This window comes from Maylandia zebra, linkage group LG4 (genome assembly GCF_041146795.1).
Source record: "Maylandia zebra isolate NMK-2024a linkage group LG4, Mzebra_GT3a, whole genome shotgun sequence".
In the NCBI taxonomy this organism is placed as follows: Eukaryota; Metazoa; Chordata; class Actinopteri; order Cichliformes; family Cichlidae; genus Maylandia; species Maylandia zebra.
The window spans coordinates 32,303,370-32,328,533 of NC_135170.1; the positions used below are offsets into that span (position 1 = coordinate 32,303,370).

At 40.4% G+C, this 25,164-nt stretch overlaps 2 protein-coding genes across 5 annotated transcripts; one reads left to right on the plus strand and one right to left on the minus strand.

The window, feature by feature from the left end:
* Positions 1-18: 18 nt before the first annotated feature.
* Positions 19-8,705, minus strand: akt1s1 (AKT1 substrate 1 (proline-rich)). Its single transcript, XM_004552491.4, has 6 exons — positions 8,567-8,705; positions 6,242-6,983; positions 5,882-6,149; positions 4,545-4,628; positions 4,284-4,459; positions 19-2,147 (listed from the first exon to the last, which is right to left on the minus strand). Exons 2-6 carry the CDS (start codon positions 6,632-6,634, stop codon positions 2,010-2,012), a joined length of 1,059 nt encoding a protein of 352 aa, XP_004552548.1. The 5' UTR covers positions 6,635-6,983; positions 8,567-8,705; the 3' UTR covers positions 19-2,009.
* A 4,323-nt stretch (positions 8,706-13,028) lies between these two features.
* tbc1d17 (TBC1 domain family, member 17) lies at positions 13,029-24,345 on the plus strand. Of its 4 annotated transcripts, XM_076883412.1 has the most exons (18): positions 13,574-13,946; positions 14,180-14,371; positions 14,801-14,896; positions 14,987-15,064; positions 15,159-15,270; positions 15,345-15,528; positions 15,684-15,795; positions 18,320-18,490; positions 18,581-18,706; positions 19,535-19,638; positions 20,066-20,160; positions 20,247-20,363; positions 21,372-21,472; positions 22,100-22,199; positions 22,848-22,945; positions 23,106-23,222; positions 23,307-23,393; positions 23,591-24,345. In XM_076883412.1, the coding sequence occupies exons 2-18, from the start codon at positions 14,333-14,335 to the stop codon at positions 23,750-23,752; spliced, it is 1,899 nt and encodes a 632-aa protein (XP_076739527.1). In that variant the 5' UTR covers positions 13,574-13,946; positions 14,180-14,332; the 3' UTR covers positions 23,753-24,345. The 4 variants fall into 4 exon arrangements, with proteins under 4 accessions (XP_004552549.1, XP_076739527.1, XP_076739528.1 ...); XM_004552492.5 differs by lacking the exons at positions 13,574-13,946; positions 14,180-14,371 and adding an exon at positions 13,029-13,156; XM_076883413.1 differs by lacking the exon at positions 13,574-13,946 and having other exon boundaries at positions 14,114-14,371.
* The last annotated feature ends 819 nt before the right edge of the window (positions 24,346-25,164 follow it).

Here is a 25,164-nt window from a genome sequence, read left to right on the forward strand (position 1 = left end):
ATAATGATACAGGAAGTCTTTTCTCTTGGTGTTGCTCCTTTATTTGAAACATAAAAGTAGTTAACGGAACATTTGTTTGTTTTTCGAAATGTCACACATGGACATTTATCTTTTCAGATCCACTCTACCTCTCTTTCACCCTCTCTCACACAGTCTTCTCATTCATTCAATCTTTTCAACAACATATCAGGAGCAAAAAAAAAAGAAGAAAAAACCCATCTCCTACAAATCAGTTTTGATTTACAATCATTCTATCAGTCAGTCATTCATTGGCAAAAGTAAAAGTAAAAATAGGCAAGTTACGACGAGGTGCTGGTGTCCTCTGCTCTCTGCTCACATTATCTAAAGCCACAAGCTTCATATCAAAGCAACCACTGGTTTCTACCCCTTAGAAGGAATAGACTGGTTTCTATTGGGGGCAACAGCAGGCCTCTTGGTCATCTTACCAGGTAAATGATGGGAGTATACAGAAGGAAAAAAAAAACAAATGTGGCAACTTTAGCATGTTGAGCTAAATGACGGCGAGGCCCTGCAGTTAAATCTGACCTCGTCAATGATTAATGACCAACAGATGCAAACGTTTTCTGTATTTAAACCCACAGATCTGTGCGGATCTTATAGGATTTTTTTCATGGGAATGTTGGATTTATGTTTTCTCCGTAAAAGTTGAGACTCTCCCTGCTATTTTTAAACTTTAAAAGGACCAATTTGCCTATTTACCTTCTTTGAAACACGAATGCCTTTGCAGGTGTGAACTGAGAACCAGAGGTTAAATAGCACAGGGGCTGGCTCGCTCTTAAAAGTCACTGATTAACATGCATCTAATTTGTTTACAGCAACGATTTAAAGACAGTTTTGTGTGCATAGTAAAGTTACTAAGCACCACTACCTATTGCAAATCATTGAGACCCATGTTAGTTTCCTCCTGTAATTCTGGGGTGGAGGTAGGAACCATTTTTAGCACCATATGCTGGCGAATTTGTGTAAAGAACTACAGAACCTCTTATAAAATTTACACCATATGTAAGGGTACAGTTTCACAGTACAACTTCAAACAGTTTCACTGTAATGCTGACAGTGAAAAGAAACACCCCTGAACACTCCTAAGCTGAAATTATGGCCAATGTATCCATTTTTCCTTGTTTGTTGACATTTGTAAAGCTAGAAATGCTGCACAGTCGGGTGCTGCTGTGAAGGGCTGGATAAACTAGTTACAGGCCTAGATCCCTCTGTTGGTAAAGACGCAGGTTATAACATGTTAATTTTTAGCTTTGGTGGGGCTGATAGGTTGAACTGAGTCCATCTAGTTTGCGGTTTGCTTTCAGCTTTTCTGGTGTGCAAAGCTTTGCCAAACTGAGACGAGCTAAGCTAACAGTCTCCGGATTATGCCTCAACATTTAACAGACTTGAGAGTGGCATCGATCAAAAAAAAACAAAACTATTAACTACCACATATTGCCTCATCTTCATAATAAAGCTAATACAACTCAAAGTTGGAACTTAAGCACAAAGAAGCAGCATCTATGATGAAGCGGGTACAGGCAGCTCTTCCCCAAAGTCTCATCACTTCACAGGTAACCTGACCAAAAGGCAAACGTCCAAAAAACACCAGGTACATGTTTACACACCCTGTTTTAGTGACTTTTAGTTCAGTGCAGTGGGTCACTACACAAACATCTCGAGGTCCAATTGTAATGTAGTGTCGTGGAAGCTAGTATTGACGAAGTGGGAGGGGCAGGGGTAGTGTTGAAACGTTAGTGTTCATAACCACATTTCTTTAGGAAAGTTACTCCACAAAGCATGTGCCGTTAATTTTGGTTAGTGAGAAATAAATGGAGGTATTAGCTTTTACACTGTGTCACATACTGTACGTCACATTTGCCAGAAAATCCAGGGTTCCTCCTCTCACTCCTCTCCACATTTCCTCCTATCCCTTTACCACTCTCCCTCTTTGTACTTGCCTCACTCCCTTTCCTTCCCTCCCTACACCCTCTCCTTCCCCCCTTCACTCAGTGCTTGAGAGAGAAGTCCCCTGTGTTGAGACGGGGTCGAGGCAGGGCCCCAAACATTTCCGTCCCATCAGTGGCTCCAGGGGCCAGCAGAGCCTTCATACTGGCAGCGATGTGCTCCAGGTCAGCACAGCCCGACTAAGAGACAAACACAGGGAAAACGAGGGGTTAACAAGGGATATGGACTGAAACTGACCAGTATCAAATATTGCCTTTTCATGTTCATTTCCTGTACATTTCTGGTGTTCGACATTCCCAGCTCGACCGTAAACACTCTTTCTGTCAGTTGTGTTCGACAGTGCCGTCATGGCCATTAATGGGTGCAAATGAATAGCGTCTTTGTTTTAGTCTTCAGACAGCATGAAATATGTCAGGATGGACTGACACCAACGGGCATGAACGCTAAAAACAAAAGCCTGCTTAATTATCAAAATGTCATGACCCATTTCTTTTCAGGAGGTCCGTTTATCTATGCCCATCAAGCTGTTGGATCAGAGCATCTGAATTCTGTTTGCACATTTTTTTCCAGAATTTATTTTCAGGACTAAAAAAAAAAAAAATCCTTCAACTGTCTGTTCTTAAACAGATAATAACATTTGTGTTTAAACTACCAACCAGGCATTATGTCTGCATTCATTCTGAATCAGAAAACCTCATAATGACATTCTAACATTTAATACCATTGAAATTTGTTAGTTACAGATAGTACCACCAGATAAACCTCAGCTCAGCACTGAGTTTAACTCATGGTAAGTTATCCAACCAAAAAAAAAAAAAAAAAAAAAGTGAAATCTGACATGAAACGAGATCAAACCATCAAAAAATAATGTGTTTATTATTGTTTAAACCTTTTTAAAAGCATCACATGACTGCACTAACTATTCACGGCTGTTAAAACATTTCAGTGCTACTTGAATGTACCACATCTACATATTCCTAATTATATCTCCCACTATCCCCAACATTTAAAGAAGTAGTTAGAACCAGTCTGAACAGTATCAACCTACATAAGCACAACAAGACTGCAGCTGTAACTGTGCTGCTATATATTCAGGATATTCAAGATGAATTAATGAAATACGTTGAAATGACTCTTTAAAAACTGCAACGCTTGCACTTTTGGTGCAGCTCACATGCAAAGAATACATATCACAAACAACTATAAACTGAGCAGCCACCATCTCCCAAACAGATAGCTCTGGTGTTTCAGCTCAAGCAAAGCAGGCATCAATCATCTGCACAGTTGAGAGTTTCTCATATCTGACCTCTAATTTGTTCCCCCTCCTTTCATTTATGGCAATGAACAGGGGTTGTAAAACACGACACTCTCTGTGCAGCTCCTATCCACCATTTTTCGATGCATTATGCATTTACTTATGCAAACTATTATTTGTTTATGCATGACAGTGTGTGGAAAGAGGCATGCCTGAGTTTGGCCCAGCAGAAACTCCACTTTTTCCTGGACTTGCTCTCCCAGTTGCCGTTCTGTACTACATAACTTAGATTATCTAGTAAGTTAAAGGTATCAGCCTCCATTGTATGATCCATCACACTAACTTTACATTACATGAGTGCAGGCCATAGAGCTACAGTAGCAGACACCATCTGGCAAATTAAATTGTGGGGTGGCCTAGCATGTTATCTGTGATCGACACAGACGCACTACAAATAAATTCATGAGAGCTGCTGAACGTTGTTGTGATGCGATTTGATAACATTAGCACACAGATTAGTTTGATAAGAGCAGATGTGAGGTCACTGACGGGCAATCAAAAGGAAACGCATCATTAGATTTAATAAAATTGAATTCTCTTTGGAGTCGAATGTTATTGGACTGTTATTCAGGATTATGTAAGTATATTAGTGGGTCTACTGCATATTTATTAAACTGTATAATGCTGAAATGCTTAAAAAAAATAAAACATTCAAAATGGTTGAAAATGAAACACTGCAAAAGGCACCACTAATTCAACCTACAATCCAAAGTTTCTGCTGGTTTATACTCTAAACTATCACTTTGCATTTTATGTAATGTTTTGGTCCCAGTAAGGATTCTAACAATTTTTCCAGTTACCCAACTGCTCAGTAGTCAGTGCTGCTGGCCCCTTTTGACCTGAGTCTGTATGTAACCAACCATGGTGATCAACACTTAGGAGAAGTTAAGAGTTAAAACTAGTTAGTCTGAGCTGTAAACGACTGACTGGCTGCCCACCGATCTCCATGTGTGACACAGAAGGTCAGATCATTTGGCCTCAGTGTCTGAGATGCGCTCACCCGTTCTCCACTGTTGCTGTCTCCCTGAGCAGCTCTGCCTCCTCTGCAGCCCCACACAGGCACAGATACAGGCAGGGAGCGGGCCAACGCCATGGGATGGGACTGACGGGATGAATACGCACCCTGACCCACAGCCATACCGCGCGATGGCGGAGGGGCATCCTCACTCAAGGAGCCTGAAACAAATTTAAAAATAAAGAAATTCAGCTCATGCACATATGTGTATGTGTACATATGATGCTCGGCATATTGAACGCTCACCATCCGTGCTCTCTTCCTCTCCATCAGATTCAAAGAACGGCTCACAGTCCCGAGAAACAGAGTCCTCATCCATAGAGAACACACCTGAAGCAGAAGGCATACTTTGAATTGGAATAAACACAACATATGCATTACAAATTGATTTCTCAAAATGTTTTTGCACCCATTTCAACAACATCAAAATGTTTTAAAACTCTTTGTTTTAACATTTCTGTTTCAGAAAGTGAAAACGGAACGAATGAAGCGTTTTAATGATCAAAACACTGAAACAACCTGAATAATGAGCAACCTCCTCATTATCTAAAGTGTGTGTGGCTGGAAAATATGGCCAGCTCATAAAAGCTCATAAAACTAGCAATTAAATAGTCCGAGGATGGAGAGTAATGGTGCCAGAGAGCCTGCAAGACTAAATGAGCAAATCACTACCAAGTCCCATGAAGATATTTTGGGTTTTCCCAGGGATTTTCCTTTTTTGGATGACAATTAGAGACTGATTGTAAAAATTAAAAAATGAATAATAATTATTATTATTATTATTTGACAAATGTCAAAGATCTCTCACACTGAAAGATTATCATGCATTATATCTGAGCATGGTTATGAAACTTTGATAAATACTGGAAAGGATGCACTGAGTTTACCAAAACACAGGATATCAACAAAAACACCTCACACCAACTGAGCACGGTGGTGGAGGAATGATGAATGATGCTTGTTTTGCACCATCATTTGCGGGACATGGGCACCGTGCAATCATTGAATCAAGCATGAACTCCTCTGTCTACCCAAGTATTCTACAGTCAAATGTGGGTCCATCTGTCCAGCAGCTAAAAATAGCTGAAACTGGATCGTGCAACAGGACAGTGATCTTAAGCACAACAGAAAATCTCCAACAGAATAGCTTGGAAAAACAAAAACAAAAAAGAACCAAGATTTCACAATGGCTCAGTCCAGCCCTCAACCTCACTGAAATGCTGTGGCGGGACCTTAAGAGAGCTGTGCATAAATGAATGGCCACAAACACCATCTTTAGGCCTACAAAACAGACTAGGTAAAAGCAACGTGTTGAATTTTTATTAAAATAATTCAGCAAACATAAAGTCAAACTACAACTGAATAAGTGTGGATGCTGACGTGGTTTTCATGTGTCCTTTTGTGAAACCGAGTGTAGTTTAATAGAACTTATATGTGGGCATATGTATTATAATAATTAAGGTTTTTTTTCTTAAATTAAAAAAAAAAAAACAGAATACTTCAAGTCATCACGTTTCCAGTGATAACACAGTAAGAATCTGCATGGATCAGGGACAGCAACAGATTACAGTGTCGTTCCTCACCTGCACTTTCATTCCCATAGGGTCTCCTCTCATCCATGTCCTCTTCCTCTTCTTCATCCTCACCCTCTTCTTCTAAATCCTCAATCCCAGACCTCTGTCGACCTCGCTCGGCCTCCAACGCGCTCTTCTCACGTTCCCTCTCTCCGGTACCGTTCTGCCCGCCGCCCTGCCCGGGCACAGCTCCTGAGCTGTAGATCGACGGGTAGTTTTGGGAGTACAGTCTTCCACTAGGACTGACTCCTCCCACTACAACGTCACTTGTTAAGCTCTGCACCAACAACAGAGAATCAAACACATTACAGATGTGAACTTTCTGAATCAATACCGCAGTTTGCTATCTAAAGCAAACAGTTCACTCACCCCCCTGTTTCCAGGGTCAGAGGTCAAGTCAACCACTAGCTTGGTTCCTCCCTCTCCTCCAGCTTGGCGTGTGTGCTTTTGGGCTGTTAGCATGGTTGTGGAGTGCAGCACACCGATGTCATCCATGTAGCGACGTGCCGACTCAGCCAGAAATCCCTGACCCCATACATTATAAGAGAAATCGCACTCCCTGGAAAAGGCACTGCCGCTCTCCCGCTTCCTCCCCACTTCTCCTTCTCCAGTCACCGACCGGAACTTCTTACAGGCTGTGAGTATGGCCAGGTCGCAGCCAGACTTTTGGCAATACACTTCTGCTGCAGAAAGTAGTGCCAGCCAGCTCTCTTTGTGGTTGTCTGGGATTTCGAGCTCGGATGACTGCGTGATGGAGGCCATAATGGTGCTAAATGCTGTTTACAGATTTCTTTGATGAGCTGATTTGATGAGACAACTGAGTAATACTAAGAAGTGATGAAGAGCTTTGAGGACTTGGGGGCACCAAACTTAACAAAATACTGACTTTGGTAGCTGTGGCGTGTCTGACTTTGCTCAAATGGCTGAAAACTTACAGTTACTCACTTGCTGGTGTATGGATAGTTTTTGCACTGATGAAGATGAAGGGGAAGGGTAGGACCTATTAGGCAGAGAGGCACTGGGTGACTTTGAGATATGACATACAAGGTGGTGTCCTTACACACTGGAGAGCCAGGGGAGAGAAGAGGTGTTGTCAAGTTGCTGGTGATACCTAAAAAAATAGAAATAAATAGAGTTAGGTTAAATCACTGCTGTTTTTTTTTTTCCATGTGAACAATAAAGACAAAAAGGTTGGAAGAACTTAAAAAAATGCAGACTCAATTTGTGAATTTGTGACTTCTCAAAGAACATTACAAAAAGACTTAAAAGTTCTTCAAGCACAATCCAAGACTGAGATCATAGTGGAATTGCCTCTAATTACATTGAACATCTGATGTTTAAAGACAATTAAAGGATTCCAATTATACTTTAACCCCTTTAACAGCCACCATCAAATAACGCAGGGGTTGAAAGAGTTGCATATTAGGCAACAGCCACCTAACACAGGACCCTGGAAAGATTACCTAAAATTCAGCTTCCACTGGATTGTAAGAAAATACATAAATCATACAGAGTACCAGTGCTTGTTCCTGTTACTGCATGTCACAGACATTAAAAACAGACTGATTTTGCAGGGGTTAGATGGGAACATTTCTCACGATTCACTAATTTTATATGGGTTTAGCTCCATAGTGTAGTGATTAACACATTCACTTGGCAAGCAAACGGTCAGTGGTTTCACTCTAGCCCGAAATACAAATCCCTTTGAGATATCAGCAGGAAAGGAAAACTCTTCCATATCAAAATAAGTGGTGATGCCATTTACAAGTACCTGTAAACTCCATAAAAAGGGAAAGATGACAACCTAACCCTACCCCAACTCACTAGGTGGATGTGAAGAGGTTAACTAGGGTTTAGTCAACCTAGAAAACACTCCCAAGTCAATCACAGAAAGTTGATTCTGGACGTAGTTTTTTCAGACTGAAAAACTTGTGGGGGGGAGTCTGGTGTACACAAGTCAACATGTGAGTCTCACAAGGAATGTAGCAAGAAAAAAAAAAAGTGTTGATCTATGGATGTACCCCTACTGGCACCCAAAGATGGTCCTCAGACATTACAGCAGCTGAAATAGCATACCTTAGCTTCCCTTTATGCTTACACGCAGTTGTAACAATTGCATTCAAATAAACTGTTGTATATTTATTCTTCGTGTGATCGACCCCAAACCTTCAACCTGCGTAGTTTATTTTATTAAGTTAAATATAATAAAATACCACCCTAATGCCTTCCACACTGTTGCATGCAAACACGCTCTCTGACCCACATTTGGTTTTATGGGACCTGGTCTAATTTAGGTGTGTGCAGGTTAACGTGTAAACCTACATGAATTAGTCTGACTGTCGCAGCCCCCACCAGTTCTGTGGGCTGCATGACACCTACCGATGCTAACTACTATAGCTACTGCACCGCTTTCAAACCACTCTGCTCGCTCCTGCTTCCATTTGCTGCCACATCTGCACTGATCTATGTCTCATTTCTGAACTGCACGCTGTGGGCATTATTGCACGGTTGCCACCACTGCTGCTGTTGTTGTTGCTGCTGCTGTTGTTGTTGTTGTCGCTGATCTTGTTGTTTAATCAGTGTTGTGTGCAACCTCCTCATGATGGAAGCACACTTCACCTCCATTTTCGGGCTTTAGTAGGAGTCAAGATTTGGAAAGATAAATTACAAAAACGAGGTGAGACCTTCACCTACCTTGTCAGTTTCTTTCTTCCACGCTGCCAGATGTTTATCGACCTTAAAGTTGTTTGAATCTTTCGTACTGTGCCTTCTACCACGGTTTCTCTCCCCTTGCTAGGCTCGACACCAGCGAGAGCAAGCTAGCAAGGATTAATAAGGCCTTTTCCGGTCAGGAATTTCGCAATAAAAGTCTGTTTCGTCAACATAACACGGCGTGCATTTTTTTTTAAATTAAGTAAAATACAATTATTTAAAGTAAAATAATCTTGAACTCAAAGCTGTTGGTAAAAAATATTACTTTCGGAGAAAAAGTATTTTTTTAAACTCTTACTTTACAGGAGAAAAATCAGTATACAGTTACCCATTGTTTTTTAAGGGGTTTTTAATCAATAAATTTAATACCTGCATTTTTTTAATCTCTCAGTGTGCATTAAAAAGTGAATTTAGATTAAGTTTCGACATAACTTATCAAATAAGCGTCCTAGTGTTTCAAAGGCCAGATTTGCTTTAAATGATTTTTGTGTAAACTTGGATAACTTGTTTATTTACTTCCTAATAACTTCCAAAACTTGAAATTAATTAATTATAGGTAGTTACATACATTACTTGAGTTTATTGCCAGAGAGTCGCGTGGACATGTGTGGTCCTCAAAAGGAAATGTAAATCAGTTAATAAAATGTTAAAACATAATAATAATAATAATCCACTGGTCCTACTAAAGATTAAGTTGGGGTACTATTAAAATGACCTCACCCAGACTACATGATCACACTCCCATATCACTACACTCAACTTTTCTAGAAAGCTACAAAGCCATCGTAGTCCACTGGCCTAAGTGTGCGCACTAGCCGCCGGAAGTCCTAAAGAATACAGAAGAACTGAGGTCAATTAAAAATCCTAAACACAAACAGAACAAAGCAAGCCCTATACTGAAAGTACAACTCAATGAATGACAGAAATTCAACACCACGGAGCCCAGGTATTTGGGTATATGACTCCTGAGGAAATACTTTAAAACGAGTCTCTCTGGAGGAAAACCGATCCCCAGTTATTACTCAATCCGCTACAGTAACTCATTCAGGGAACAGTAGATCTACTGCACACATACAGATTAGAGTACTGTGTTGAATCAGCTTCCTTCTCTGAGCAAGACAAAGCGGCCTATTACACCTGGTCCTGTGCTACCTTAGCATCTCCCACAAACACAGTTCTTACAACTGCTGAATCTCCTAAGCACCAAAGGAATCCTTACACTACATATGCACTACATATTTACTAACTAAATGACAAAAAGATAAGCACTTGGGTTTAAGTTAGGTTTAGGTTAATAGCAATAAATTATTTATTTAATTTTAAAAAAATGATAAACCATTTTATAATGCCGGGGTTTGTGTTATATATAGCATTTTACATTCACTTAATACGGCAAATGTCAAGGTGATGCTAATGTATTTAAGTGAATCAGTAAAGCCAGCTTGGATTCTGACCTGGTTTTTTATTTTATTTGTTTATTGAAATTGAGACGTATATGTAAGAAAGCCGTCCTAGAAACAAGTCTTTCCACTTCATCTAAATTAGTTTAAATTTTAATTGGAGAAAAGAAAGAAAGAAAAATACATGTATAGAAACACAAATCAAATCCCTGGGTAAAAAAAAAAAGTTTTAATTTTTTTAAAATATGCTTTGCCACATTTCTTTTACCACTATCTCTGCTCTTTGAACTCAGGACTCTCTCTCTCTGGCTCTTATCCGTTTTTTAACTCTGCCTAACTTGACGCCTCTCTGACGTCACCTGTTTACTGCCTTCCATTCGAGAGCACGTTTCACACGTGACAGACGTTTGGGGCCGGGCTCGTGCTCGCTCTGTTCTCGTGCACATGGAGCTGTCCCCCCTAGCCTCATCAAAGCCCACCTGCCCTACCAGCTACTCGGAAGTTATGGGCCTGCGTTGTTTCTGCAGTAAAAGCTGGATAGCTCCAGCAGCTGCCGTCCCTCCCTTTAAAGTGTCGTTAATGACGCAGCCCTCGGTGAACCAGCAGCCTGAGTGATTTTGGAGTTGTGTGTTTTCTGCCACCTGGCGGTCACAATGAGAGCTTGCAACAGCACACTTGGGTGCCGAATAAACATCTATCCAATGATCAGTATGAGCCGCTCGTATTGCTGTGATTATTACACTGCTATTTGGAAACACCTGAGAGTAGTGTAATTATGTTAGCTGTAGTCTAGCAGTTATATTGAGAAAAAGTGCAACATCACTGTCTGAAATTGCACAATAGTAAAAAAAAAAAAAAAGTGGGTCAGCAGCTCTAAATGTGGCATTTCTTCCTTTCTTTCTTGCGAGGCCAGAAGAAACTAATTGTCAGCACAGCCCTGATATCATCATCACGTTCAGTAGCTATAGATCAGCATGAATTTGGAGTCATGTTTCTCTCAGCTGGCGCTCGGCAGGGAGATGTGGTCCTTTTGTAGCTAGATGCTCTTTTGCACTCTCCTCAGGATCTTCCTTGAGCTTTATAAATCTGTGTTTATATATTTCCCAAATAGACATTAACGTTGACATTTATCCTTTTAATAAGTTGCAATCAAATAAATATTGATCATAGCAGCTCTTGGTCACAGTAAAATTTTTCTAAACACATAAAACGGTTGTAAATCGATGAATTATTTAAACCCCAATCAGCCACACTATTTTAGCAGCATAGGGCTATCATACAAAAACTCTATTATTTCTCTGTGATGGATATCTTCTGTTCTAATGTAATTATCTTGCTGGTGTAGAGGGGATGTAGGGATGCCTGAAACTGCGACTGCATCTGAAAGGTACCATCTGTTCATCCCCACCAAGATCAGTGCCAGAAATATTGTTTTTGAAATATCCCTGAAAGCAGCGAGTTTGTCTAAGGCCTGCCGATCTGCTCTGGTTATTCAGCTGCAATTTGACAGCCGAGTAACCCATTATGTTCAGAATATCTAAATTTAGATATTTTCATCTTTCCAGTAACTGTAGAGTTTTAGTATTAGTATTAGTGTGTAGTATTGTATTGATCATTCTGGTCATGTCAAGGCAAGATGATCAGATCCCACAAAGTTTGAGGCAAAGAGTGTTATATTTTGATGTAACTGTGAACAATATTTTATTTAAATGAAACTTTCCAAAAGCATAAAGGGAAGTTTAGGAATATTTTTATGGTCTTATGTGATATTCTTGAGCCACATTCACATTAAAATGCTGTGCATGCCCACATTTTTCTGTCTTTGAAACCAGTACATTTTGGTCTGTTGGTCTTCCATGGTCTCTTGTGTTCTGGGGGCCTCTGGATGTCTGGAGTTTTGATCTCCTCCATACCCGCTTCACACCCTGGAGGACGGGGCTGTGGCCCCCCCACACTCCCTAGCAGATCATTACATGGAGAAACCTTTGGAATGCAAGCATGCTGATCCACACAGGTATGCACACATGGGTATTCACAGACGCGGACTAAAGCTTTCTTGGCTGCTGCCTCAAAGCACACTGTGCGCTGTCTATCTTGCGTGCTGCACAATATCGTTTATTATTTAGTAAATATTGATATCTATGACTAGCTAGTTTATTGTGATGGTGCTTTGTTTTCTCTATTATTATGTTGCTCTTTGTTGTTTGCTGTCTCCTCTGTTTGTTTTTTTTTGTTTGTTTGTTTTTTTTCTCCATACAGGTGACCCAGGAGTTCTTTTTTTTTTTCTCTCTCTCTTCCCCCCCCTTCTCACCGTCTCTTCTCCCCTTTGGTTTTCTTTCTTTCTCTCCCCCTCTTTCTCTCATTCATTCCCCCTGTCCTATTTATTTAAAAAAAAAAAAAAAAAAAATGACAAAGGATGAACTGAAGCTCTGCCATCACGTAATGTCGCATACTGCTGTTTCTGATGTCATTTAATAAAAAAAAAAAAAAAAAAAAAAAAAAGAAACCAGTACATTTTGTAACATCCTTTCTTCTTCTTCCTTTAAGTGAGCTGAGTCATTGGTTTGTTTAAAAAAGAAAGTGCTGAAACCTAATTTTGAGTAGTCTAGAGTAGCTTTCATGTAATAATTTCCTCATTATTTTAGCTAAAGTTTACATCAAGTACTTAACACATGTACTGTGTGTTGGGATGTGCACAGTCTTTTGATGTAGGTGTTCATCCTAACTGTGAGGCACTTTGTAACTGTGTTTGTTGTTGTCGTTGTTGTTGTTTTAGACTACAACTAAAGTTATTCTTTTTTCTTTTTCTAATCCATTGCTGTTTAGAGTCAGCGTTGTTTTCTGCCCTCTAGTGGTTGTCATGTGCATTACATAAAAATTTACATTAAGGTATTCAGACATAATAGGTCATTGCCTGTAGCTGACAATCAAATCAAATCAAATCAAATAATACCATAAACTCTTACATAAATATTGGCCTCTGTAATAATATTAAAGCGTTTAAAATATAATTTAAAAACAAAGCAGTACAAATTACGTTCTGATTGGGTGTTTTCTGACATGACGTTGCCATGGGCGGGGTTTTGCATTAGCAGGAAGCTTGACGTCACGTTTGTTTTGGGAGAACGACGGAGACGACAGGAAAATGGAGCAAAGCGCTGAGGATTATAAGGTACTCCTGAATTAAATGTTTAACACGTTTTCACTGGCTGTTTCTGTGAATGTTCGTAACTGTGCTGTTGAATATTGGGCAGAACTTCTGATAGCTGACTAATGGTAGCATCTAAAGCTAGCTGTGGATCTCCAGTACCGTTCGTTAAGCTCGAGCTGGGCTACGTGGTGCTTTAGCTCGATATAAGCTGGATATATTTTTTTGTATAGTTGTGTGTATAACCACACAGACATGAAAGCTTAAAGTGTGTTCAGAAAGTCGCGAACTTAATTCAACTTTTCCTGCTTGGCTGTCTCGCTTTCACCCACTGACCTGAGCAGAGCAGTGACTTTATAGTCATGTGATGTGAATGTGTCATTTACCAGTTCTTTGCTATGATTTACCTGCCGGGTCAGCTGTTTGACTGGTCACGTGGTGCACGGGCTCGTTAATCACATTTGGGCACTGGGTGGGCTACGTTTGCATTTATTTATTTTTTATTAGTATCATTTAGTTTTTAATTTTAGTTTGCTGTCCAGTTTTCCAAAAAGTTTTAGCCGTCGTCAATCATTTTTCAAATGAGGTTTAAAAATAACAGGAAAATACGTTAATCTTCTAAATAAGGTCTCGACGACCTCGTTTGCCATAACTATATGCTATTAAGGCGTTTGAGCTATTTCCTAGGAAATACCGAGCTGTCATTTAGCTTCCTGAGTTGAACCCACCATGGTTTTTGTGGGTTAATGCTTGTGGTGTTGACTGACAAAGACTGAAACTAAATGAGCTAATTTTATAGGTTGAGTGTTATCATGTAAGTATTTCAGTTAGTTCTCATGATTTCTAAAGTTTACGTTATTTTTACAATGATCACGTTTTGTTTTTCTCACTTGACCTCAGATAACTACGAGTTAGTTTGTATCAGCTGTGTTTGACGTTAATTCTTGTTTCCATCTGCCATGTGATGAGTTTATTCCACGTGGATGTTTGTTTTTTTTTAACTGCAAGACAGTAAACTTTCTTTGTTTACAACCAACCTGCTGTCAGTGTGGTACCACCAATTAGCCCGAAGTCAGGAACACAGACCTGTTTGGCGACCACTGGTTCCTAAGGCAAAGTGGCTGCTGGAGGATTTTGGGTTGCCAGGAGGTCACTGACCAGTTTGTGTGTGTGACTGGGGCTGAAAAGACACGTTGGGCTATGGGAGGACGCCAGAGTACCTGGAGAGAACCCAATCAGGTGTATTGAGAACATGCAAATTCCACAATGATTGGGCAAAAACAGGGCTGGGCTAGCCTGAAATGCTGCTTAGATGTCACACAGAGTGCCTAGCCTTTGTGAAGAGGTGTGGACAACCTCTTTACCTTGAGAACACCAGTAGCGATAGGAATTCTGACTATGCACAGGTCATTAAATCCTTGCTCTTTGTATATGGTTCAAGTTCAACTTCTGAGAGAAACAAGTGGTGTTCAACCACACAAGGTATCAGTTATACTGTAGTTATTGATGACTGATTAAAATAATCTTTAGGCTAATTCTTATTATCTGCCTGTTTGAGTGACTGAAATTTGACACCAATAAAAAAAAAAAAAACCACCTTTAACTGCAAATACATTTTACACTTAATTTCTGCTACTTCATATTTATGTGGGGCTTTTTTCTCCTCAGCTGATATTTGAGAAGGAGGGGGTATACCTCCACACAAATGCCAAGAGGAGTAACCAGGACACTAGTATCCCAGGGTTCATCCGCATTGTGGAGCGGGTAAGAAAGTCTGTGTGAGCTAAGACTGTTTAGGTCAAAGGTATGATCAGGAAAGCACGGGGGTAACCTATCATGTCTTTATTTTTTCAGGCTGGGCTGCCAGCTCTAGAGTGGAGTCCACTGGAGGATGACGGTCGCAACGCTCCTGCTGTACTCTACAGCAAAAAGGTTGGGAACCATCTATTTGCTACATGCTGAAAAATAAAAAGTATTTGTTATTAGCTCGACTAGGATTCTCATCCAATAATCTCCACCTGATCAGGATGGTGATGGAGGGGAAGAGGATACAAACTTTGACCCGGGCTATGAGCCAGACTGGGCAGTTATAAGCACCGTGAAGAAAGAACGAGAACACGTCCCAGTCAAAAGTTCAGGTGCAGTCTGCTTTTCTGGTGATCCTAGCAAAGGCTCGTGCTCAGAAAACTAAAAACTCCTCTTTTTTCCACAGGTCAGTGGGCGTTCTCGCTGCCTCTCTCAGAGCTGTACTCTCTTCGGAGGTCTCGGTTCTCCTTGGGTCGAAACTTTCTCGTGCTGACTAGTAGAGGTGGCCACCCACTGCCTCCTTTGCACTTCCACAGAGGAGGAACCCGGGAACTGCTGAGGGCACTTCAGCGCTACATTATTCTGGACCCGTAAGCATCACTGCAATCATTTTAGCAGCAGATTTCTAATTACAGTGGAATGCCAGCATTGTTTACATGCTGGAGAAACCCAGATTAGTACCTCAGTTTCAGATGCCCTTTGCTTCTTTGTCAGCGTGTCATGTGGTTTCTGTTCTTGTTATCAGGTCACCACTTGACGGGCGGCTCTTCCTTGCCTACCCCCAGGACTCAGGCACGCTCCCTCAGTCCTTTGATAGGCTGCAGTTTCTTGATGATGGAGGCAATGATCTTGTCTCAGTAAGTAGAGTTTTTTGTTGTTATTTTTTTAGAGGATAGTGTATGTTGGATTTCTAATGAGTAATTTTCTTAAGTAATCTCGCACTTAGTAATTCATAGATTTTAAAATGATTAACTTGTCCATTAACACCAGTGACCCAGTGATGAGGTCATCTTCCACCGAAGCAGCATCAGAACTTGAAAACAAAAGCTAATGTGGAAGTGCCAAAATCTCAATTTCCTCTAAAAGCAGCTTGAGCTATATAGATCCCCGATGTTAACACCTCCAACTGCAGAGTAGTAATAAACATGTTTATAGCATTTTTGCAGTTCAGAGTTTTTGGCCTCCAGAGCCAGTCTCCCCTCGGATGACTACTAAATTCCGAAACCAATTTCTGATGTTTTTATGTTTAAAGTAGGTTGCATTATTTGGGCATGGTCACATTGACAGTTGGATGCCATCACAGGCAGATTTGTCCAGTAGCTGTTTACCAGCCTTCACCTCAATTACCTGCACTAACTGTACTAATAGATCACACAAAATAGAAATTATTAGCAGGTTTCTGTATCTGTGCACTGCTCTCATACAGATTATGCATATAGAAAGCAAGATTACTGATACACTGGATAAAAAGAAATATGCAGTTGGTATTTTTGTTGATCTCAAAAAGGCCTTCGACACAATCAATCACTCAATTTTATTGGATAAATTGCAAAGATATGGTATTCGAGGGAAAGCTGGTAACTGGTTAAAAAGTTACCTAACGGGTCGGGAACAATATGTTAACATAGGGCATTACCATTCAGAGAAACTTGGTATTACATGTGGTGTTCCCCAAGGGTCAGTGTTGGGACCAAAACTTTTCAATGTATACATAAATGATATTTTTGATGTTTCTCAAGTACTTAAACTCATACTGTTCGCAGATGACACCAACATATTTTTCAGTAGCGATGATTATACTGATCTTGTAATGACCGTAAACAGGGAGCTAAAATTAATTTAAAAATGGATGGACATAAATAAATTATCATTAAATATAAATAAAACTAAAGCAATGTTTTTTGGTAATTTAAAATATAATATAGAATTACCAATTATCATTGAAGGTGTACCAACTGATAATGTGAGTGAAAACAAATTTTTGGGAGTTATAATTGATAACAAAATTTCATGGAAACCCCACGTCAGACACATAAAAACCTAAATTTCCAGAAGCCTCGCAGTTTTGAACAAAGTGAAACAATTCCTTGATAAAGATGCACTTCGTACTCTGTACTGTACCCTGGTTCTTCCATATCTTACATATTGTGTGGAAGTGTGGGGAAATACATATAAAAATACAACTAATCCATTAGTCACAGTACAGAAACGAGCACTGCGTATTATTCACAAGGCTGGTTATCTAGATCATACTCACAAACTCTCTCTTCAGGCAAAGTTACTTAAATTCCAGGATCTGGTTAATTACAATACATCCATAATTTTGTATAAAGCTTTTACTAAACTTTTACCGGCAAATTTACAAACTAGATTTGAAATTCGAGAAAAGGTTTATAATGTGAGAGGCTTTGGAGAATTCAAATTACCCAGAACTCGAACAACCCGTAAAGGTTTTTGTGTGTCTGTATGTGGTGTGAAAATCTGGAACAGTCTGAGTTTACAACTTAAACAATGCAAAAATATTCATAGATTTAAATTTCTCTACAAACAGTTGGTCTGGTCACAGTATACTCAATGATGCTTTTAGTGTGCTCTGTAATGTCTGTCCTCTTACCATTGCTGGTATGGATTCCAAAAAAAAAAAAAAAGTGTGAGTATGTATGTACATATATGTACATGTGTGTGTAGATATATATGTATGTATATGTATGTGTGTTTGTTACTTGTAGTTATTACTGCCTGTTACCTGTGGTAATGGAATTTATAATTTATATATTCTGTATTCAGTTATGAAGGCTCTAATTGTTGTTTGCGAGCTGCCGTTTAGATGCTTGTATGTGCCCGGGGCTGTTGATGGGTCTGTATGCAATGATGGGCGTAGCTGCGGGAAGTTTATTGTTTTGTTTTGTTTTTTGTTGATGAGTGAGTATAGGGGTGGGATTTAATAAGTTTTCTTCGTCCCACTCCTTTTTCAGGCAATTTTTGTTTTTTGTTTTGTGCATTTTATGTTCAATATAGGTATTTGTTGTGCCTGAAAATGAACAAATAAATGAAATGAATGAAGATGGGATCGGCCAAAAACGAAACCATCAGAGCTTCAAACAGGTTCCACCAAGTCAAGTCAAGTCAAGTGGCATTTCATTTCAATCATATGCAGTGGTACAGTACACAGTGAAACGAGACAATGGTCCTCCAAGACCTTGGTGCTACATAACAGACAATCAACACAGGACTACATGTGGTGGCAGCGACACAGTGGTTTCATCTGTCTTTTTTAATCATAGCCTTTGGTACCAGCTAACATTAGTGAAGGAAACATCATACTTAAAACGACAGGCCTTCATTTGCATAAACATTCTTTTTTTTTTTCACCTATAACAGAGATTTATCCATGACCCGTATGCCACTACATTTGGTGGATTCTCCAAAGTCACAAATTTCTTCAGGGCAGCACTTCGGCCTCCAGAGTCCCCCATCCACACACGTACTCCTCAGGATCCCAGTTTGCCTCCACAGCCTGATGAAGAGCCCGGATTCGAACTCATCACCTGCGTAAGAGAAAGATACAAAAAGATAATTTGAGCGCGGATAGATGGAATAAAAAATAAGTTATTAATGTTTGATTTTATTTCTTTCATCAAGGGTGTGGAACTTGGTCCCAAACCAGATGTAACAAGGGGACAGCCTCTGGATAAGTGGGAGGAGTTTTTGGACTCTGAGGGGCGAGTGACTTGCAAAGAAAAAATCAAAGAACTTGTGTTCAGAGGGGTAGGACAGTAAATAGAGTTAGGCTACGTTCACACTGCAGGTCTTAATGCTCAATTCCAATTTTTTGATCAAATCCGATTTTTTTTGTCTGGTTGTTCACACTACAAATAAAATGCGACAGCAAACGCGCTCTAGTGTGAACCCTCAAAGCGGCCCGCATGCGCAAAAGAAGACGTCACACACAACGTGCTCTGTTTAGACCCAGAGCAAACAATATTGTATGACTGATGGCCCTTAATATAAAGACTTCAGACTTTACGTTTCCCAATTTTTGCTTTAAGTTATTTTGTTATTTACATAATAATGTAAATAACAAAATAATGATCCTTATTGCTGTTTTAGAGAGGAGCGGTGCTTCAAAGGATAGTTGCAGATTTCTGTCAGAATCTGCAGATTATACAGTACAAATAAAATGTTCACGTTTCTCCAACGTTGTATTCCCAACAGTTTCACTGGATGGCCAGGAAGCGTTCGCGATGTCTTATCGGGCGCTTCTCCGGAGCTGATGATTGGCGTCTGTCTTGCGTCAGTGACGTAAAAGATGGATTTCATGCGACTTGACCGTTCAAACAGCAGTCGCTTTCTAAAACATCGGATATGTATCGGATTCAGTACCACATACGAAAGTGACTCAGATCGGATTTGAAAATATCGGATTTGTGCCGTTCACACTGTCATAGCATGATCGGATATGGGTCGCATAGGGTCAAAAAAGTCGGATTTGATGCACTTTCGCCTGCAGTGTGAACGTAGCCTTAGAGACAAACATGTGTTTCTCATGTTTAACCAGGTGTGTATTCTTTGATGGGGTTTTTGTGTATCTTGCAGGGCATCACACACTCACTGAGGAAGGAGATATGGAAATTCCTGCTGGGGTTTTATCCGTGGAACAGCACTGCCAAGGAAAGAGAGGACATTCTTCGGGTCAAAACGTTAGTAGAATTTTTTTTTCCTGTCATATCTTTATGATAATTTATTGAAGCTTTGGGAAACACTCTCATTGCCTTGCTTGGTAAATGGTAAATGGACTGGTTCTTATATAGCGCTTTTCTACTCCACCTGAGCGCTCAAAACACTTTATACAACTTGCCCTGTTCACACACATTTCCTACAAAAGTGCTTTCATAGCTAATATTCAAACACACATACACACACTCCGTTGGGTACATCAGAGAGTAACTTTGGGTTAGTAGCCAGGGTTCGAACCACCAACCTTCCAATTAGTAGATGACCTGCTCTCCCTCCCTCCTGAGCTAGCTGCAGACACTTTTTTTCTTTTTTAAGGCTTAGCAGCGAGCCAGTGTATTTCCTAAAATCTTGAACTATTCACTTGCTTTAACAACCCTTCTGCGTGTGCAGGGATGAGTACTTCAGGATGAAGGTGCAGTGGAAGTCTGTCAGTGAAGAGCAGGAGATGAGAAACTCCCTCCTCAGAGGATACAGAAGCCTGATAGGTCAGTGCGTCTAATAACAGAAGATCTGTTCAGCGTTTAGTCAGCTGCCCGTCAGAAGTTAAACTGTCTTTGTTCTGTTGTGACAGAGAGAGACGTCAACAGGACAGACAGACACAACACTTTCTTCTCTGGGAATGACAATCCGGGACTGACCCTGCTTCATGACGTGCTGATGACTTACTGCATGTACAACTTTGATCTGGGTGTGTATTTATGAACCGCTGGTAAACAGATGTGCACTTCATAAATTGATCACCGGTACATGTGACTGCCAAAAAGACCACCTTTGGTAGTTTCCTGGTCTGGATCTTTCAGGTGTAATGCCACAATCTTCCCAGAAGTGGGCGACCCAACAAATTCGCCCCAAGGTCACACTGTGCAAGGCACATAGAAATAGCAGAAAACCCATGAGCTAAGTTCATGACAAGTATGGCTTGTTTGTAAAAGTTGCCAGGAGAAAGCCCGTTCTCTCTAAAAAGAACATGGCACAGGTTTAGAAAGAGCAAACTACAAGACTTCAGGAACAATGAAACCAAAGTAGACGTGTTGGGCCATGAAGAACAGTGCCACGGCTTTGCAGTCACTGACTAGACCATGAACTCTTCTGTATACAAAAGTATTCCACAGTCAAATGTAAGGCTGTACAAGAGCTAAAGCTTGGCCCAAATTGGGTCATCTAACAGGACATCCTCTCCCAAGCACAACAGCAAATCTACAACAGAATGTTTTAAGAGAGTAATCCCTTCAAAGCCCAATTAACTGAAGCAATGCTGTAAAGAAGAGTGGACCAAAACTCCTCCAGATACTGATGAAGTCATATAGAAACCCATCACGTCAACCTATTGCTGCTAAAATTGGTTCTCTAAGTACACCACGTGATTCAGTAGCTTACTTTCACATGACTTCATATTGTTTGTATATGAAAATAAAAGTTGAACAAGCATTACGGTGCCAGTACAAGTGGCGTCTGATGACCAGAAAGATTTGTAACAACAGGAGGAAACGTATTCTACGACTTCCTGTTACTTAACTGGCTAATTTTCTCTACTTCATTGTGTTCAGCAAACAACAAAATAAACAGTGAAACAACAGAGATGTCCATGATGTTTTAAGACCAATCAACAAAGGGTTTGGCAGCGATTAAAAGCGGTTTGAGTAAAGTATGTATGTAAATATGTTTGTAACACAGGTCTCCTTTTTCATCGGTGCAGGTTATGTGCAGGGGATGAGTGATCTTCTTTCTCCTATCCTGTTCGTCACCCAGAATGAGGTGGAGTCATTCTGGTGTCTGACAGGATTCATGGAGCTGGTGGTTAGTAAAAATATCTGTTCTCTTTTTTGTTACCGTCTGTCACAACCCGTGATCTTCTGTTGAGACACACAAGAGCTTTTAAAGCTGTTACTCTATATTTGAGTCGATTTCTGCTCCGAATGGAGAATAATTAACTCTGCTGCAGCACAAACATAACCTTTGAAAGTTTAAATGCACTTGGGCCAGTGAAGTGATTTTTGTGCAGTGACTTAAGACCTCATCAACATTTGATTTGAATGAATATAAAAAACGCCCACACTTAAAACTGCTTTGGATGTCTCTCAGTGTGCTCTTCGGCTAACTCGCCGCTGTCTCCAGTTGTGAAGCAACCACAAAAACACTCACTGGATTTTGGTTTGTAGCCTGAGGCTGTTTGCCAACAATCACAAGCATTACACCTTATTAAATGTTAAATAAATGCACATTCTCTCTCTTAAAAAAAAATGTCATCTGGTTCTATGTTGTGCTGAAATGTGATATTAATCATTGAGATCTGGGGAAGCAGTGAAAGAAAAACAATAATGAAATTAGCGGAGTGTCAAAGCAGAAACATCCAAAAGATTGATGTATTTGTAAGAAGCCGTAGACTCCAGCTGAAGAACAGGTCTTTGTTTTTCTTTCCTGCAGCACCAGAACTTTGAAGAGTCTCAGGAGGCCATGAAGCAGCAGCTTCTTCAGCTCAGTATCCTGCTGAAGGCGCTGGACCCAGAGCTCTGTGACTTCCTGGGTAAGTGAGCTCCTATTTAGCCAGGCACATTAACAGTAGAAGTGAGAGTGTAAAATGAAACGTGCAAAGTAAAGCTGGGCAAGATAAAGAAGTTTTAAAGCTACCTCCTTCATTGTTGTGTTGATTTGCACCTCAGCACTAATTTCAGTTCCTATCTAACTTGTATACATGTGCTTCTGTCTAAAAGGAGCAACTTGTCAATTTGCATGGCATTTGGGGAAGAAGATAAAGTCACAGGGAGGGAAAATCTGGCAGCTAGGGCAGGTAGTGACCAAAGATTGTCATGTCACCACAGTTCCACTCATCCCAACTGATTGTTCTTACTCAGATGTTATAGTAGAACTCGGTTTGGAGAGGTTGTTCCTGGCGGATGAATTTACGGTTTGAAGTTGGGTCAGTTTGACACCGAAGGCAAAGTCGAACCTTAAATAGAGCAGCAATGCAGAAAGACGACCAGAGGTGCACAAAAGGAAGACATTACCGTGTTTTCTGTTGAATCTGACCTCTCACATATAAGTTTAGATATGCTGAAGGTGACATACATGCCACGCATATGTATGAAACTGAGAAAACTCTGGATGTGCAATAATAATTTCTTTTTTGTAAAGAGATAAAATTCCAGTTCTCCCTTCCTTGCATGTCCTTCAGACTCTCAGGACAGCGGCTCGCTTTGCTTCTGTTTCCGCTGGCTGCTCATCTGGTTCAAGAGAGAGTTTTCCTTTGAGGATATCCTCACACTGTGGGAGGTGAGTGCTTGACTGTACCAATTTAACATATTTGTGTCTTGAATTGATTTTTGTTATGAAACCGAATCCCACATTATTATTATTTTTTACAGTCTACAGTACGGATTGTTTGGGCTGCATCTTGACATCGCATTTTATGGCATCGTGTTTTCTTCCTCAGGTCCTCTGGACTCGTCTTCCATGTGAAAACTTTCACCTGCTGATCGCCTGTTCGATCCTCGAGTCCCAGCGAGAAGAACTGATAGGCTCGAACCATGACTTCAACACTATTCTGAAGGTGTGTGTCTGGATTAAAGATGAGTTTGTTTGTTTTTCTGTAATCATACAGATTTTCATCTTCTATAATGTTTTTCATCTGCAGCACATTAACGAGTTGACAATGAAGTTGGACCTGCAGAGCGTTCTGCGTGGAGCCGAGGCCATCTACCTACAGCTGTTTCTGTGCAAGGTAAGACACAGGGCCACTTCATACCTCATGATTCGACATACAGCCAGTAAAATATCTGTTGGTCCAAATCTGAGATTATTATTTTTTTATTAGTATTATCAGAATATAATAGGAAAACAATTTATCTTGTGCTATATTATGTTAACTGATAAATTAATAACTTGCTTCCCCTTTTCCCTCTACCCTTTCCACCCCAGGAGCTTCCTGTTATGGTTAAGCAGGTCCTGGGCCTCTACGTCCCACCCAGCTCAGAGGAAGAGAGCCCAGACTCACAGGCCAGCGAGACACAGCGCCTCCTCAGCCAATCACAGGAAGGAGCTGCAGCTTCTAATTCAGCGTGTGGCCCCAGCTGCTCTTAAATCTGATTATCAGCTGGTGGACTGACACTCACTAAGAGATGTGTGAAAGACATTTATATATGAAATATGTACTAAATATTATCCCATGGTATGGAGTGAAGACTGTTGTTACTGATGGTCAGAGGCAGGGGGCACTGTGGAGGCTCTTTTCTCTCACTGTGTGTTCATGAAAGTTACAATCCAATGTGTTTAAACACTATAGCCGTACTTGCAGTGCTGTTTTTGTGTGTATGCTGTCCTCCTGTTTCCTTGTCACTTGTTTACATTTCCTGTTTTCATGACACTTTTGCTTCTGCTTTTACTTATTATTTAACTATATTAATTCGTTTATCCCTTGCTTACGTTTCAGTTTATTTTGTGTTTTCTTACGGTCCTCTCACCACTCCTCCTGTAAAGGGAAATAGACGAAGCATAAACTCACTGGCAGTATGTTGCTAGTACTGTAAGATGCCATTCCAGCCCTATGCAAAGGTTGTGCATGCCTTATAGGTTCCACATGCCACTTTGGTAATATTAAGCCTTGTAACTATATGTATGATGTTCTAGCATTTTCATCTCGTTATTACCAAATAAATGGTTGAATCATAACAAAACAGGGTATTTAAACTCTACTTTATCCATTTGTAAAAACTTAAGCAGAAGAAGTTCAAGATAACTGAACTTGATCCCCCTGTGGATAAGAATCAGGTGAGGAAGGAACAGACGATAACATCCTCCCCAAGACTTGAAAAGGATTCATTTATCAAATGGTGGAGGTGAGCGTCAGTGTGCAGGTCTGAGTTTACCTGCAGATCCACAGCAACAATAATACACGAGCCGACCGTGGGTCAGGGGGTTGGAAGCTCATCTTGTAAACCGTAAGGTTGCCGGTTCGATCCCCAGCTCTGTCTTGCTCGTTGTGTCCTTGGGCAAGACACTTCGCCTACTGGTGATAGCCAGAGGGGCCGTTGGCGCAATATGTCAGTCTGCCCCAGGGCAGCTGTGGCTACAACTGTAGCTGCCTCCACCAGTGTGTGAATGTGAGAGTGAATGAATAGTGGAATTGTAAAGTGCTTTGAGGGTCTCGAAAAGCACTATATAAATGCAATCCATTATTAATACACATATCAGTGAGGAGTAACTTCACACCGGTCCTTGTCCTATAAAGTTACTTCTCATGCATAAACTCACCATAACAGGCGAGGTGTGTGGGTGTTCCTCGCCTCTCGCCCTGTGGTAGCTGGGATAGGCTTTAGTGTATATCAGTGTAAATATGTAAATATCTGTATATTTACATATTTAAAATCTCTCCAGTTATATATCTTAAACTATCCAGATGCAAATGTTTTAGATGTAGTTTAAAAACTGAAAAAATGGGAAATAGTTGTTTGAATTTTACATGTAAATACATAAAGATAGAAATTGAAATGAAA